Below are 17805 nucleotides of genomic sequence, written 5' to 3' on the forward strand. Positions count from 1 at the left end.
GTCACAGAGCAAATAAAAATTGCTAGTCTTTTTTTTCCCCCCTTTCCACAAACATCTTCTGGATGTGTCAGGACCTGCCAGGCAGAGACTTCAAATACAGATAAGCTTAGGAATTTATGGTCTCCAGGGCAAAGTTAGAAAATATTTTTCATGTGAAGTTAGCAAGTTTCTTTAGCCTAAAATACCAGAATGACTTTTTTCCACCCAGCCCACGGTCCCTCTAAACATGCCCGGCCTCTGCACAGGAACAAACATCCCTGAAAACCCAACTCGGTTCACACTTCGGCTCTTCCCTGGAGCCCCCTCTGGCCCCTCTGCACATCACTGCCCCTCCGATGGCTGGCGTGGACTTCTCATGCCTCTCAGCCTCTGTCCCAGAGGGTGATTTCCAAAACTGAGTTCCATACTGTTCTTCCCAGTCACTCACCTTATTCTATCTCTAGCCAACTCTGGTTACTCTAAAAAAATATTTGACCAACTTTCCAGCTTATAAACTCTCATTCTTCATAAGCTGCTAATTGGTTTTCCTGATTTTGATTAAAATGGCAATGTAACTCATTTTTGGTGCCACCTGAAAACCCTCCCACACCTGTGCAGTCGATACTTCTCATTCAAGGGCACTCTGACCAGGCCCAACCTGCTCCTGCAGGCTAGGGCCCGACACCACCACACCACACGTGGTCGAAGTGCTGTAATTATTTGGGTTGTACTTGTTTAGAACTTGAGCAGTAGTACCCACACAAGCACACTCTTCGAAAGCACGAAGCAGTGCCTTCTTTTTATGTGTCTCCACCCACCCCTCCCCCCCACCCATCTAGACCACAATCTGGGACAAGCAGGCACATCATCACCCAGGGCAGGATGAATGGCCTGGGTTTCCATGGCGTTCAGTGGTTACCTAATCCCATTTTGCAAACACTCAGCTACAATGAGTGGAATTTTCAACGTGGGCAGTTAACAGAAACAGAGGACCTCCATTCCTGTGCTATCTTTCCTCAGCCCCACACCCACTCCTGGCGGTGTCCTCACCTCTCACCCCACAACCATATCTGACGATGACTCGGACTCGCTCAGGAGCCTCCTCCTCGTCTCCCTCTTCCCCTCTGAACTGCACTCCAAGCCTGTCCCAGCTCCCTGCACCCACAATCCACTTCCGCGACACTGCTACGGATCTGTCCTTCAGCCCGTATCCCAGCACCTAAAAGAGTGCATGAAACACAGTGAGTTCTCACTGAATGTCTCTTCGTGGAATGAATAAGTGAATGAGTATCTTAACGGTAAAAGATGGCAGTGAGTTGCAAGTGGGATGGAGAAAATGGTCTCTTCCCTGAAAAGGTTTGTCTAGGAAGCAATCACCAAAAAGGCTAAAAGTGCATCTAAGAAATTTTTTATAAAACTTAATCGATACATTAGACAGAATTTCAGGATATCTATCTCCTAGAGAAATCTCTCCTTCGCTAATTCAGTGCGCAATGGCCTACAGGACCTGGGCCACCCCCCTTAGATACTATAAAGCAGAACACTGACAGCCAGTCTAACGCTCACAAATCACCTAAAGAAGATGCTGGTTTGATTAAGGGGGAAAAAAGGCGGCTCACTCAGCCAAGCAGCTCTCCTCCAAACGTTATCACTTGAGAATACGAACGGGGCAACTTGAGTGTTGCTCAAGATCAGGTGTTCTCTTTGGGCAACTGGCCAAGCAGCAGGGAGAAGTGGGGTTTCCTCCTCACTCTGGCAGCCTCCAAAGAGAACGCTAGAGGGCGGTCACAAGTGAGCGAGGGGACTGGCCCCTGGCTGCCTCAGTGCTCTCACTTTGGCTTCTGGTGAGCAAGTCTCTCACTTCTTTGAAGGCGGATCAGTAAAGAGCCATCTTCACGCTAATAGTAAATCACATGCTAAGTACACATGAAATCACCGAAAACGACCTCTGCAAAGGTACCTTTCCTACTAGCCCTGCCTCCCAACTGTCTTCTGAGATAGAAACGGGAAGTACTCAGATCAACACTCTTCTAATCCCCTGCACAGCTTTCCAGCCTATCTCCTCCACTCCTCCATCAACCCTCCATTCTAAGCAAAACTATTTGCTCACTGGTATTTCTGAGCTTTTGCATACACTATCACTCCTTGTGTGCGGATACACTCCTCTCCAGTCTCTGCCTTGAGAGCTCCTATTTATTCTTCAAGGCCCATCTCAAGTGTCACCTCCGATGGGAGGACTTTCCTGATGTGTCTTTCTCCTCCTCCTGCCAGAACTCGGCTCCTCCTCCTGTAACCACATTCCACATATATTATCGCTGTTTACTTGTGTGTCTCCACAGCTCGAGTTGCTTAAGAGTTCTAGTTCTCAGTTATTTTTTATCTCCAGGCGAGGAAAGTACCTGTGCCCTATAAGATGATCAGAGGACTTAATCATAAGCAGCTTAACAAATGAGGCTCCTCTGAACAGCAGGACACCAAAAGCCACGAAGTTCAACTGCGAGTAGCCTCGACTAAATGCACGCAGTGCAGTGTCCTGAACTGGATCCTGGAGCAGGAAAAGAACGTCAGTGGGAAAACTGCTGAAATCCCAATTGAGTGTGAAGCTCAGTGTTGACAAATGGACCACTGCCATGCAAGATGCCGACATTAAAAGAAACCAGGTGAAGAGCACACAGGAACCCTATGCTACCTTTGTGGCTTTTCTATAAATCTAACATTATTCCAAAATAAAGTCTATTTTAAAAACTTTTTAAAGTAGTCCTGAAACGTAAAAGAACTACAGATACCCATGAGGACATGGATGTGCATTTTAATTAAAACCATAATAGCAAAAATAAAGAATAAGAAACACACTTTTCTTAGAAGTAGAGGAAAAAAGGAAAATCATTTTTTAACAACATGAAATGAACTAAAATATGTGGGGATTTATTAATGCCGCAAAATGGTGAAAAAGATTTCCATCACTGAACCGAAGCAGTTCGATGCGTTATCTTCTGCAACACACAACTCAGCACTGAAGTGACTCCCAGAGTCTGAGGCTGCACTACCGCATTGACGCCACATCAGGACCACACTCTGTAAATCACGGCAGTAACCACACCAGCACCTCGCACAGAGCTTCGTTTTGAAGTTAATGGTTATCCCCACGTTCCACCTTCAGGAAACAGGGATAGGCTCTAGGAAAAGCATGTGCCCTAAAACAACCCTCCGCAACTTACAGTAACTTGTAAAACGTAATTTCTAAGGTCCCAGGCAAAATCACTTCCATACAGCACTATCCATCTAATAAGAAAAAAAACAAAAAACAAAAACTAGGGGTATCAATATATGACTAAAACAGAAAGCCACATACAATGTAACATTACCGTAAGAAGTTTTTAGAATTCAATGGAAACTATTTTAATTTTAAAACCCAACCATTACAGGAAGACTAATTACAAGATGACAAGAACCTTGCTGATTCTAAAGAAGTCTCATTTCATGGTCCCTGTACCACCAGTGTAAGAAGGGTGACCAGCAGGCCACAGGAACTGAGGAGAGGAGAGAGACAAGCACAACTTAAATGTACAGAGTATATGTCTGGATCTTGGTGAAACATGCCTGACTCTATGTAGGACACAATCTACTTCTAAGTTAAGCAATTTTGAGATGTGAAATGCTAACATTAAAAAACTAAGACTTTTGTGTGAACATTAAAAATGTGAGTTCCGCCCTGGCTGGCGTAGCTCAGTGGATTGAGCGCGGGCCTGTGAACCACACGATCACGGTTCGATTCCCAGTCAGGGCTCGTGCCTGGGTTGCAGGCCAGTTCCCAGCAGGGGACGCACAAGAGGCAACCATACATTGATGTTTCTCTCCTTCCCTTCTCCTCTAAAGATAAATAAATAAAATATTTTTTAAAAAATGTGAGTTTCTTTGAGAGGACCTGGTGACAAAAAGAGGTCTGCGGCAGTCAACAATGACTGGTATCTCAGCTAATCCTTAACAGTCTCTTAATCTCTTAGGTCTCCTCCGAGTCTAAGTTGGAAATCAAAGGAAATTCATGTCTAAACATTTTAGCTCCTGAGTATTTAAAGCCTATATCCTCCTGAAATTTGTCTGTAAGATCAATAGATCATTTTCCAGGTACAAGTCAGACAAATTTGGTCTTTTTGGTATCATTCACTGCATAGTTTGTTTCAGATACATTCACTGCTGTTACAACTTAGTATCAAAACATGGAAAATGGGGGGTGGGGGTGCGGGGGTGGGGGGGGTTTCATTTACATTGAGCACTGTATCAAAACTAGAACAATTAAATAGTGATCCTAACACAATGTTATTTAGTTCAAGCAGCTTGAATTACAGAAATGATACAGATGATTGCTAAGCAGGCAACTGGATAGCCTGGATAGATAAAGGCTTAAAGATAAGTCTAATTTACTAAACAATGAAAAAGAAATAAACCAAAAACTAAGTTAAAAAAAACTAAGATTGAAATCAAATACTAGAGCAATTTCTCTTCTTTATATTCTCTTGAACATTTACAACATAGGCATTTTATGTAATTTATGTCTTTTAGGTTTTTAACCTCAGTGTTTAATTATCTTCCTAAACAGCTTCATTATGTTGAACTAAGTTCAATCAAACTCAAGAATAAGAGCACGAACAATGCAAAAACAGCCCTCTTCCCAACTGGCTAAAATGGTCTATCTGACTGATGATGTTAATCCCACAAAGAACCCCTGAGAGCAGACCTCATTATGCAGAACAATGAAAATGAAGCTTGGGGATTAGGACTGATCTCCCAATTTTCAGGCTCTTTGCTCTTTGGTACCTCCTGTTTATGAACTGAGTTACCAGATCAAAGGGATGTATTTTATTAGTGCTAGCCTACTGTATTGTTAAAAAAAATTTAAAACAGACTTCAGTAATCTGAACAAATTTAGCGCCCACTGCTCTAGACATTTCTTACAAGACCCACATTTCTGTTTTTTTGTTTTTATGGCTAACATTTTAGCTCCTGAGTATTTAAAGCATCTCTCCTTCCCACTTTTCCCGACAAGTCCCAACCCCTAACTAAATGAACTAAAAAACTTAAGAAGACAGAGCACCATAGCTCGAGTCTATGAGCAATCTGCTTGGCCAAATGTTTTTACCCACTCCCTAAAAAAAAAAAACCTCTGAGCAAGATTATTAACAAGGAACAAAAGTCTGTTTTACCTCTTTCCTATTAGCTCTGGACAATTTTCTGGAGCTCATACCAACAGGAGGGGAAACAGCCAGGAACAAGCAGGGATGATGAAGCACAGGTGCCGTGCTGATTATATGCAATAAAAGTGAACTCCTGAATTAAAGTTGAAGTAATTAAATTCAGGTGACATTAACTACTTTGAGTTCGATGTGTTGATAATGGAAGTTTAAAATCCTGCACCCTACCTCAAATTGAATTTAATTACATCTCCCAACCATACAAAATGACAACTTAATATTGAGAATTAGCAGGCATGTTCTTGTGAATTAATGAAAAACTAAAGCAGGAATATGTTTAGTTCTTCAAGATTTCCATCTCATTCATTAAGTTCAACTTACATTTCATGAGTATCTACTAGATGGTAGGATTATCATCTACTAACCTTTAACTCTTTACCCACGCCTTTTTAATAGAGAATTTGACCCATCCAGTCCTTGAGAGGGTCAGCCGTGTGGCTCACAACACCCACCAACCCTGCCACGTTCCCACCACAGACGATGATAGTGGCGGACACCTGACCGGGCTGGGCCAATGTGATATCCTTGCCAGGAACCCGGAATGGGAACCCTTGGAACCTGAGTCAGTAGACAAGAAGCACCTGAACTACCAGGTCAGGCAGGGTGTGAGCCAGAGGTGTCAGACTGAGCCAAAGCTGAAGACTGGGGGTGAGGGTGGAGGTGGAGGTTGGAGGCAGGGGTAAAGAAGTCATAAGTGAGCAAAGAAAGCTGAAGAGGTGACTTACCAGCAAAGTGGAGCGAGCAACCATCCTGTTCTAGGAGAAACAGGGAAGGGGCCACACATCACAGTCCACTTGCACGAGACCTGGCTCTACTTCACCCCTTATCTATTCCTGGATGTCTGATGCCTATGAAGTCGCCCACTGTGTCCTCTCAACAAACTCCTCCTTGACTGAACAAGTATGAATGAGTTTCTGTTCCTTACAGGAAAAAAATCTTCACATTATATGAGGTCCTGCAGCAGATATGAAGATGAGAAATGCCCAGTTCTCTCAGCCCTCAAGGACCACACAGTTAGGGGCAGCTAAGTACACAGATAACTGCAATAGAAGGCAGGCAGACCAAGGGGCATAAAAAATACTCTCAGGTTTCAAAGAGAGAGACAGATCACAGCCAATTCAGAACACCAAAAAGGTTTCATGGAGGAGGAGAACTAAATAGTAATCCTAACAGATGGTACTTTGGGATATTTAAAAAATGCATTTACTAAGAAAAAGAAAATGTCAGAATCCTAAGTCAGTCAACAACAACAAAGAATTTATTTTAATAGTCTATGAACTCCAAAAATCTGGTAACAACTGAGTCACAGGACTTGGCAGCTGCCTGATTGTAAAAGGATGAGAGCAAGAGAAGAGTTAAAAAATGAGCTCCGTCTTCAGCCCAGATATTTTGAGGCTGATGCCAGCACCTGACAGGGGCACGGGGGAAACAAGTGAAGTGGGCAGGTAAGTTCTATACTAGGTTTACTGGCCTGAGGTGAGTGGCAGCCAGCAGTTCATTAATTCACTGGGGAAACGGGAGAAAGACGGGCCATCTGAAGTAAAAAACTGTCCTTTAAAAGAGGAACTAAAGACTCTTCGCAGTGCCTAGGTTTTTTCTTTTGCATTTTGAACATTCCATTTCTGCACAGCTGCTGACTCTCCTGGTCCAAATGAGGACCTTAAAGAATGGAGGGTAGGTCGTGTTGCAGAGGAAGAGCCTAATGAAATCTGACTCCTTTCTCCAGAAAAAATGCATTAAACCACAAATTTTGCTAACGATTTTTAAAAGGTCATGGATCTTCTGAAGCCCTAAGGGGCACACAAACCCCAGGTGGCTGCCATTGTTATTTAATGGCGTGGGACAAACCAGAAAGGAAAAAGAGGGCTGGGGAAAGGAGAGTGAGCGCCTGCCAAGACCCATTCACTTCCCTTTTCCTTTCCTGGAAACTCGGGGACGAGCAGCTCAGAGAAAGGAGCACAGGTCTTCAGGTCTCACCACCCTTCTCGAGCTCAAAAAGGAACCACTTTCATCAGACACAATTGCCACAACATTAAAGGACTTTTCTGGAACAGTGCAACTAAGCTTAGGTGAAAAATTATTTTTAAAGAAACACAGATGCAGCCTTGATTTAAAGGTCACGTCCTCCGTAGGGTCACTAAGCACCCTACTCCCCATATCATCACAACAGAGGCAGCCTACTCAGAAAGACCACAGTCTCCCGATTCCTGAGGAGGGCCACACTGTCAGACTGCAGGATGATGAACGCATTCAAACAAGACACAAGGAATAGTAAGTTCTTCCAGTCTCCCCCAACCCCAGACACAGGATGCATCAGCAAGATGCAAGTTGTTAAAAAGAAACTTAACAATTGTCTATGAACCTTGAACCCTGCGCCAGATCAAGGCAAACAATGTAAAGAATGCCATCCTATGAGGATGTGACTTAACATGGGATTTATCACAGGACTGCCTTATTTTCAATAAGCATGTTCAGCCAGCAAGATGCAGATATTTAAATGTGAACCACTGATTGTATAAATACGAGGTTTAAACGAATGAGATGGTTTCAATTCTCTGTATGCAACCTAATTTCTGCAATGCCACCACTGGCAAAATCCTAAACACAGAGCTTCAGTCTCAGTTTGAACAATGTTTTCTCAAGATCTGCTAAGAGCAATTATCAAGAAATGGAAATCTGGAGATAGCACAGAAACAGATCATGTAGTAACTTACAAAACTAAGTGGTAATATTTAATTCCATTACTGCAAAAGATTGGTATTTCTTAAAATTCCTTGAAGATATTTTAAAAAGGTATATTAATATTTGAAAAGTAATCAAACATCTGCCTGAAACACTATTCAAATTTCAAAACTACTTTAAACATTTTGAAAAAAGTTGCTAAAATAAGCTTGACAAACATCGTGATCACAGAAGTCACCATTTACTGAACTAAGCATTTTATATGCGTCATCTCATTTCACATTATGAAGGAGGCATCATCATTGCCACTTTCTACATGTGAAAATTAAGCCTCATGTGGTTAAAGTACATGCTCTGGGTCTCTCGGTTGATAAATGGAGACAGGAACTGATTTCAGTTTCAAGTGATTCCAAACTTCTATCACACCGGTGCTTCCCAACTTCATCCCATCAGGGCACACACTGAAAATGATGGTATTTATGAGGCTTAGAAGCTGGAGGGCTTGGTGAAAATCATGTATGTTTTCTATATATTATAAAATCATGACATGGAAAATAAAACAAAGTAGTATAGATGATATTAAGTATTAATTGGTACAAATCTTCCAAATGAAGTATTTCAATATGAAATCCGAAAAGTTTACAGAGGGAATCATACAAAAAATATCATTTCAACTGTTGTAATGAAAAATTATGAAAATGATTTAAAATTTAAACTATTTAAAAATTTGCAAACAGCACACTTGTCTGCCACCCTATGCACTGTACCCTGGTCGGGAGGCTTTGCAAAATGTAATTTTGTTTTCCATAGAGTATGATGATTGAACACTAAATGGCATAACAAGATCCTCCCAATAATAGATCCATAGGAAATTCAAACCAAAGGCAATCAAAGGGTTGTAATGCTGACATCTTCCTTAACTCGGCCCCATTAGTTTCTTAATTCGATTCCACAGAACCTGTAATCTACAACATTCATTTGCTATAATAACATCAAACAGCTGTGCTGTACTTCACATTATTATCATATTTAACCCTCGCAGCAATCCCATGAAGTACCCCTATTTTCTCCACTTTAAAAAGGAGGAACTGAGGCAGAGAGAAATTGCATAAATAACCTTCCCAAAGATAGAGGTGGTAAATGTGAACTGGAATTTGAAGCAGTCTGATGTCAGAGCCTGCGTTGTTAATCACTATGCTAACTTACATCCCTGCAAAGAAAAAAATACAGTAATATTTAACGAGCATCTATTATGTGCCAGGAGAGACAAAGGCAAGTAAATAGATCTCAACTTACACTGTGTTCAGTAGCTTCACAGTGACAAAGTAAAAATAACTTACATGTACATCAAAGGAGGTATTCTTCAGCAGAAAGAAAATTCTTGGTATACTGTGATGGGTGCGTGCTGCTTAGAGAAACAGCAAAGAAGAAAACCCGAATTTCACGTATGCGTTATGATATGGCTTAAGCGAGAGCATTTGTATCCATAACCTACTTGAATTTGTTGATTAAACTTACTCAAGAATTTTTAAAATCTTACTTAAGACAATAAAACTGATAAAAAGTTAAAAGCAAATGCTTTAGTACTTCGATTTTTACTTACTGCTTTTGAAGTTCCCCAAGTCATCATGTGCTTCATTTTGTTTTTAATTAAATGCACTATTTATAAAATCCTGAGTAAAGATTTTTGCTGATATTTAGACAAATTCTGATTGCTCAAGTTCTGCCTCTGCCAAATCCTGCCACTTGGAAGAAAGCCTCTGAGTGTACAGCTGTATTACACGGCTCCCGTCCCGAGGGGATCTCCAACGGTGCATGGAAATGAAAGCACTCACAGCAGAGGAAGCGCACACCTTCAATTTCAGAGCCCATCCATCAACACAGAAATGCTAATGCCTTGAGTAATGGTTTTTATGAAACACTCGAAAAACCCCAAGGAGCAATGCCCAACATGAACAGTAAAGAGCACCTACTATGTGCCAGGGACCATGCTCGTTCCCAAATGATACTGGTCATGTAGAGAGTGGCTGTCTAGAACTACAACTTGAATTCATGCTTTCTGAAAGACTAGGTATTCCAACTGAAAGCTCCAGCTCCAATGTGTAACTTTCCTCCTACATCTAAAAGCTGCTACCCCCGCCTCTGCAATCTACAAACCCAAAGAGGTTAACACAGAAACAGTAGCATGGGCCTGGCTGGCGTGGCTCAGTGGATTGAGTGCCAAAGGGCTGCCAGTTCGATTCCCAGTCAGAGCACATGCCTGGGTTGTGGGCCAGGTCCCCAGTTAGGGGCTGGCGAGAGGCAACCATATGTTGTTGTTTCTCTCCCTCTCTGTCTCCCTCCCTTCTCCTCTCTAAAAAAAAAAAAAAAAAAGACCTAGAGAGTAGTGTGGGCACGCAGGAAATCCTGGAGTTACAAAACTAGGTTACAGTAGTGCACCTCTCCTAAAACAACTTTTTCTCAAAAATCAATTATTTTTAAAAGGAGAGTTCTGCTTACAGAAACCATTACTCGTAGGTATTTTTCTCCAACAGATCCCTGGAAAATATGTATAGTGAAAAAATGGAGCTTGATTTATTGGTAAGCTGATGCTAGGGTACTTCATAGGTTTACTGCACCTCCAGAAGCCAACCTCTCAGACAACTTAAAACTAATCACGCTGAGTAAAATACATGACTGGACCTAAAAGCCACTTAAATAGAATGTGGGTTAAAAGAAACAGTAATTCCAGAAGCAGGTGTTTTTAGTTTGAAGAGACTGAAGAGATAAAACCCGCTCACCAGAACCAGATGTCTGCCCTGGTCTTTACAGTAAGGGAACCCAGCTCCGGACTCGAGCCTAAGATAATTCCATTCCCACTGCACATCACCCCCAAGAACGGTTCAGCAGCGACCAACGCGGACTATATTGTCCACCACCCCTTTTGCCACAAACCGCAAGACAGTCCTTAAACTTCCTCAGCTCACACCATCTTCCCTTTATAAAAACAAGGGGTTATAAAAGCCTTAAGAGATTAAAACTGATAGAAGAAGGTGGAAAAGTATAGACGGCCTCGGCCACAAGCTCTCCTCCTTCCCCGAGACCTTGTCACTGAGCTCCACCACACACCATCCTGTTCCTGGGTAAGCCAGGGTTCTTCCACTGTCCCAACAGTTCAAAATGTCCACGCTCCAACAAATGGCAGGATCCTTCTGTGACTACTCTGGCCCGAACCCCGTGTTTGTATTAATCATTCAAGCCACCCAGCTCTACCCCGACCTAAAGCATCACCACGCTCCAATCTCGCAAAAGCCCTTGTACAAAGCCCACACACACTCTACCCCATCCTCCTGGCTACCGACACACTCCAACCCCTTGCAAAGCCTTCCCTAATATCCTTCCCTTCCTTTATGAGCTTTTCCCGTATACCTAACACAGTCTCAATGTCCTATTTCCCCACACCCCCAACCTGTCTTCGCTAAAAGCAAATTCCCGCACGGACAGAGTCACACCCTCCCGCCTAATTCCTACAACCTGAAAACCCCACCCCCTCAGCACGTCCTCCTGAGCCTCCCCACCCCAAGCCGTCACGCCCTCCACCCCTCCGGGGATCCTTCCCGCCCGCCCGGGTTGACTCCCCCAAGACCCCCAAGGGCCTAGGCCCTCCCGAAGGGGCCGGCGGCCCCGCCCCCAGGCCCTCACCGAGGAGCAGCAGCTTCACTTCTTTGGCCGCTTTCTCCCCGTCCTCACGCAAGTTGCGGTCGATCATCTTACTCCGCTCCACCGCCGCCTTGTCTTCGGCGCTCAACGTGCAGCCCATGGCGGCGGCGGGAGAAGCAACCGGGCCCGAGCTCACTCAAACACCGCGGGGACTACGGAACGGCTGGCGGAGACAACGTCTACTGCTGGGCGGCGGCCCTCTCAGGTCCTGGAGCGCCCGGAGAAACCGGATATCCGGCGTTTGCGACACTTCCGGCAACGCCCCGCGGCCGCCACCGCTAGAACTTTTTTAGTTAGGGTAGTGGAGGTGTATCCGGAAGCGGAAGTACCGGGAGGGGAACGGTTTAGCCTGGCGGGGGTTCTGCGGGGTACTCAGGTGCTTTGGAACTCGCATTAAGGCTACTCGGGATTAGGCCTGTTTCGTATTTGGGGCTGTTACTTGGATAAATGTAGAGCAATCGGGGACTGGTTTCGTCAGTTCTCGGTGCTCTCCCAGAGTCACACAAAGTCTCCCGCCTTTGGATGAGGGTTGGTGGGGGGATTCCCAATAAAAGCTCACAACCTGCACGGGAATTTCTTTTGGGACTTTCACACTGGCGAAACCTGGGGTCCCTGCCCAAGTGTAGGACACGTTACTTGCAGGGGTCTACTCCGCTATATCCATGGGATGGCAACAAACTTCGGAGCCTGGGTTCCGGCCACGCTTTGCATCTGAGATCTGTAAGATCACCATGCCTGGGACATTGGTGATCCGTTTCTGCCATCGCTGACCCAGTCGCTGGTCCTTGTGCCGTTACGTGCAAATTTCTGTGGGCTTGACAGTTGCCCAGTTACTATGTTGTTGGCAAAGGGCCACTTGAAATTGCTACATGAAAGATAAGCGTGTGGTTCCAACATAAAATTTCCGTGCTGCCTTTCCCAATATAAGCCAGTTTTAGCACTCACAGGTGGTTCTGTGTTAGGGGATTAGGACTTCCATCAAGATGAGTCAACCCCAGTGCCATACCCCCCAAAACAAACCAGTGCAACCTATGAATCTCCTAAAATTTCCTGTTGCGGTCCCATACAAAAAGGGAAGTTCTAGTCAAATTTGCCTTTCAGTTTGAGTATCACTTGAAAATTAATAAAACCCCTAGGAAAGCCCTCTTCATTCATAATCCTGGAGACCACTGTGGGATGACCCTACATTACCTTTCCTCCTAATAGCCCCACAAATCCTCTTCACCATATAGTCTAGCAAGAGGAACTCTTGTGGCCCCCATAACCTTTCCCTGTGATTAAAAATGATTTCCCTAATAGAATACAGTATAAGCTTCCAACAGAATGGTCTATATGGCAATGATTCCATAATTAGAAAGGTTTCATAAGAGCCACCTTAAATGGCCTCAACCCCCATGACTTAATCCAGCTTTTCAGCGTTTGAAAAGGCTCCTCCTGTTCTTTCCTTAATGACTTAGACTAAAACGGACTGCTTTCCCATAACCAATACTTACGGGGGGTGGGGGAGGGCAAGAAGAAAGGAAAGGAAACTAATATGTATTGAGTGCATATTTGCCAGGTAGGGCCAGGTGCTTCCACGCGACACCCCGCAATCCTCACAACACCCCTATGAGGCAGGGAATGTCGCCCAGTTTGTTACGGATGAGGAAATGGGCTCAAAGAAATTAACATCTTTTCCAAGTTCAGGGAGTGAGTCAGTAGCTCTGTCCGGCCCCAAGATTTACCTGCGTCCCATCACGCCACCGACAGCAGACGGTTTTCCTACAGGATTGAGTCACCCCAACAGCAGGGGGCAGGAGAGAGGAACCGACTCACGGTCGTTCAACCTGCTTACCTTTCAGGAAGGACCAACTTTCACAGCCAAGGGTTACGAATCGAACTTTACCAAGCGCTCCTGGTGACTAGAAAAGGTCTGGAAGCTGATCACGGCAGAAACTACTGGGAAAGTTCTTAGCGTGATAGAAATGTTTATTTCCTACATGACCCACTCAGGGGGAAAAAATGGCAAATGAACCAGCCTATGTCAAATTCTGCAATAAATGCCAGTGAGCTCACAGTGTCAGGAAATTTCAGCCTGAATTAGAGTCATCCTTGTGCTTAAAGTTTCCTCTTTGATGTATGGGAAGGGTTCTAGGGCAAAGGCAAAGGCAAAGGCAAAATAAATTAACAAAATGGCTGCCAAAGTTGAATGCCTCCCCCGCTCCACCCCCACCCCATACAGGCGCCTCTCCTATTTCCAGCGGACTCATGCTGCCACCTACTGGCAACGCTTAGGGATTACAGGCGGATCAGTGGCGTTTGGAAGTTTTTTCCTTGCCTGTGAGTGAGATTCCACTGTTACTTCATCGGTGAGAGTGGAAAGAGAGTGGAGAACATGTTTGGCAACCACAGAAGACTGCCCTGGGTATATGTAGTATCTAAGGAATTTCCTCAGTGTAATGGGTGCTGCACTAGAGTACATCAAGTGGCAGGAAGACAAAAACCTGGAAATTTTCCTGGAGCTAAAAGGGGGAGAGCAGTTTCATTGAATAACTTTCTTTCCATCTAGAGTTTCTTTTACAACCTGCACATTTTCCACAGTCTGCAGGAAACCTCCATGGCTCCAACAGACTGAACTCTCGGAAGTTAGAACCAGGAACGTACTCTGCGGTATATTTTCCACACTGCTCTCTATTGCTTTCCCACGTGTAAACACTCTGTAAAAATTCAAGGTACTTAGTCAAACTACACTACAAACTCCTTGCAGACAATGGCTCCACATCGTCCACGTGGGACCCAGAGAATATCAGGTATTTGACTGTGATGCACTGAATTGAACTGAAGGAGTCAATGTTGATATCGGTATATCTTTTATAATAAAAAGTATTTATTAGCTGTTCAAAGGGGAAACTATCCCACTCCCAGCAGGCCATCTTTCCCTTGGATGCTCAGCAAACCAGGGATTTGTGCAAATACAGAGCGTACCACCCTCTTGGTCCTCTCTCAATCTTGCACTGTTACCCGACTCAGCTGAGGGAGGTGGATGGACGAGTAGTCCCAATGGACATTCTGTCCAGTGTGCAGTTCCCCCCCTCTTGAAAACATCACCCCCAACACCAACCAACACAGTTCCTACAGCGTCGATCGGTGGGCACGGAGCCCCGCTCCTGTGGCCTGTCTCCAACCCAGGGCTCCAGGTAGGAGAGAGATTTAAGTCTTTGTCACTGAAGCTAATTTTGAGAGCGATGCATGGGAGTAGGGAGGCGTTGGTTTGATGGACCATGGAAACCCCACCCGACCCATTCCCAACCTGAGTGTCTGCACCCAGTTTTCCGGGGGGGCTGGAGGTGGGTCACCGCCATGAGGGAAATCGGGGAGGCCAGTCCTAGAAAACAAAAAAGGGTTACAGTGTGGTTGGTGAGAGCGATCCCCTGGCCTCTCTGCCTCCAGCCACCTTAGCAATTCAAATGCTGATGCCCACCCTCCGCCATCCAACCCCCAATCTTTCCACTTCTTCATCCTAAAAGGCAAAGAGAAACAGCCACCCTGTCTCATTTTCGTCTCTGCTGGTCTCTGCTGAGATACGTCCCCGTGTGTGGGACAGAGCAACACAGCCGAAGGGCCGCTCCTGGAGGTGGGAGGGGCCGCTGCAGCCAGCTTTCCCTGTCTCCTCCTCTGTGCACCCTGCTTGCTCTTTCCCGCTGCTTCTGGTCAGACTCAAGAAAGGACTCTCCCCCCGCCCCGCGCCCCGCCCCCGGGGGCCTCTCACTTTACCGAAACCTCAGGTCTAAAACTAGAAAGAGATCTCTTCACTCAAATCAAAACACTTGGCTGTAAGAGTTCTTTTCAAACCAAGCAAGGAGACAAGACACTGCCCTGGACAATGACACTGAAATACAAAATGTCCTAAAGGATCCCCAGGGTAACGTCAAACCCAGCCTGCTGCCCTATACCCTCCGACCCTTATACTAGAGAATTTCCTGCCTCCAGAAGCGTGGGAAGTTCCCTGGTTCAAAGACATCAATCATCTCACCTTCGTGACCCTTTCCTCTCGTCACCATCTCACCAGGCTCCCTCCCCCAGTAGTCAAGGATCACAGCCATGTCCAAGGCTTTGGCCACATGTCCATCCTGTTGGCTCTGTTCCGGACCCAGAAAACACTAAGTGCACATAGACCCCAGCCCCAGCCCCGGCTGGCTGGGGAAGGCAGCGCCCCAACGGGCTCCATACGGTCCTAACCTGCCCCCAGCCCCAGCTCCCTTCGGGCGTCCAGCAGCCCATCAGGATTCAGGTCGAGGTGAGGGGGCAGGATGGAGGTAGCTGTCTGACGCGATGATGTCACTGGTGAGCTGTTGCTCCAGGAGCTCCGAGGTCTCCTCAGCTATCTGGCCCGGAATTCGGAAGTCAACGGCCGCTGGCTCCTGCCTGGGGCTGGGGAGGGGTCGGGAAGCCCAGGACTCCGTGGAACAGCCAGTCCCCTGAAGGAACTGCAGGAAGTTCTCCTCGATGGAGCCCTCCCGGCTGGGCAGCCGCAGCTCCTCCTCCGGGGCCTGCTTGAAGAAGCAGACAAACTGCTTGCTGAGCTCCCCCCGGATCTGCCGGTTGAGACATCCATAGAAGAAAGGGTTGGAAGTGAAGCAGAAGTAGCCGATCCACGTCACCACATTCTCCACCTGCCCAGTCAACATGGGCTGAGCACTCAGGGCCACGTAGAGGTGGAAAGAAAAGTAGGGCAACCAACAGAGCAGGAACTGTCCCCCCACCGCCAGGAGGACCACTGCCGCCTTCCCGCCCCCGAACGTCCGGTGCGGGGTGGTCTGGTGGGCCCCCGAGCTGGTGACCATGGTGGAGCGGCTGCTGAGGGACTCCGAGCGCTGCCGGGGCGTCTCCATCCACGTGGGCAGCGGTCCGTGCTGCATGGCAGCCACGCGGGCCACGCGGAACATGCTGCAGTAGACCACCAGGATGAGGAGCAGGGGCAACAAGAAGTAAAGGACGGCGAAGACCACCACAAAAAGCTGGCAGTAGGCACTGCGGCTCCATTGGAGTGAGCAACCTGGGGGCACGCTGGGAGCGCCCTCCTCCCGGGAGACCCTTCCCAGCACTGGCACGGAAGCCACGGCCAAGGCCTTCACCCACACGCCCACCAGCACAGAGGTCACCAGCCCCAGCGTCATGCGCACCTCGTAGCGCATGGGGTGGACCACGTAGTAATAGCGCTCCACGTTGATGGCGGACACCGAGAGAATGGCCAGGCTGACGAAACAGACGCTCAGGAACAAGTAGAGGCGGCAGGCGACCTCTCCAAAGAGGTCATGGTCAAAGAGGGCGGAGCTGGAGAGCATGGCCAGGGGCATGAGGGTCAGGGCGGCCAGCAGGTCCACCAGGCAGAGGTGGAAGACAAAGACAAATTTTCGGAGCGCGGGTGTCTTGGCGATGACGGCCATCACGGCAGCGTTGCCAGCCACCGCGGTCAGGTCCAGCAGGAGCATGAAGAAGAGGGCCACGGATTCCGAAGCCACGTCCCGCAGCTCCGCCTCGGGGATCCCACTGGCAGTAGAGGGGCCGGGGGGTTGAGGGGCCCTTCCCAGCGTGGAAGAGTTCCCTGATGACTGGGGGATGGGCGAGGACTCCATGGGGCCGAAAGAGGACGCCCACGGCACCTCCTGTCACAGGCCCATCCCCCATCCTAGTCCAGTGATCCTGGGATGGCAAGCCCAGGCCCAGGCTTTCGGGTGCTGGCGCGGCGGGCGCCTCCCGCCGGAGTCCCACAGGCAGGCTTTCGTGGGCAGCCTTGGAGGCTGGGTCGCTGGTCTGCAGTGCCCCGCCAGAAACGGAGGACTCAGGAGCGAATCTCTCTGCAGGGAGGTGGCTCGGGGCGGGCCCTGGTGACCGTGACCACCTCGGAGACGGACGCGACAGACGTGGGAGCCTTGCACGCTCCCCACTCCACCTGCCCGCTGGCCTCGGGCTCCTTCTTCACCACACTCTCTCCTCCAGCGCCCAGATGCTTCGCCCCTTTCGAGGGCAGTCGCTCAGCGAGTCTGAATCTTCTGCTCTCCTCTCCCAGGGTCCAGCTGAGCTCCGGACAACTCAGGGGTTTGGAAGTCGTTGATGTGAATTGCCTGGCTTCTTGGCTTCTCCGAAGGGGGGCGCTGTTGAGGACGAGCACGGTCTGGCTTCCAGCCCCAGGGCTGGGGAGTACTCACTCCGGGAC

The 17805-nt window shown here is 47.2% G+C and overlaps 2 protein-coding genes across 2 annotated transcripts in view; both read right to left on the bottom strand.

Moving 5' to 3' along the window:
- GNAI3 (G protein subunit alpha i3) overlaps positions 1-11843 on the bottom strand; it is a 38270-nt gene extending 26427 nt beyond the window's left edge. The window contains exon 1 of the mRNA XM_037050388.1: positions 11592-11843. Within this exon, the coding sequence (XP_036906283.1) occupies positions 11592-11709 (118 nt within the window). The 5' untranslated portion in view covers positions 11710-11843. The remainder of the gene's footprint in view (positions 1-11591) is intronic.
- Positions 11844-14455: 2612 nt separating this feature from the next.
- Positions 14456-17565, bottom strand: GPR61 (G protein-coupled receptor 61). Its single transcript, XM_037050446.1, has 2 exons — positions 15622-17565; positions 14456-14973 (listed from the first exon to the last, which is right to left on the bottom strand). Exon 1 carries the CDS (start codon positions 17222-17224, stop codon positions 15869-15871), a length of 1356 nt encoding a protein of 451 aa, XP_036906341.1. The 5' UTR covers positions 17225-17565; the 3' UTR covers positions 14456-14973; positions 15622-15868.
- Between the last annotated feature and the right edge of the window lie 240 nt (positions 17566-17805).

Source organism: Sturnira hondurensis, unplaced genomic scaffold, assembly GCF_014824575.4.
Source record: "Sturnira hondurensis isolate 20B ecotype Veracruz unplaced genomic scaffold, ASM1482457v3 Scaffold0006799, whole genome shotgun sequence".
NCBI classification, from domain to species: Eukaryota; Metazoa; Chordata; class Mammalia; order Chiroptera; family Phyllostomidae; genus Sturnira; species Sturnira hondurensis.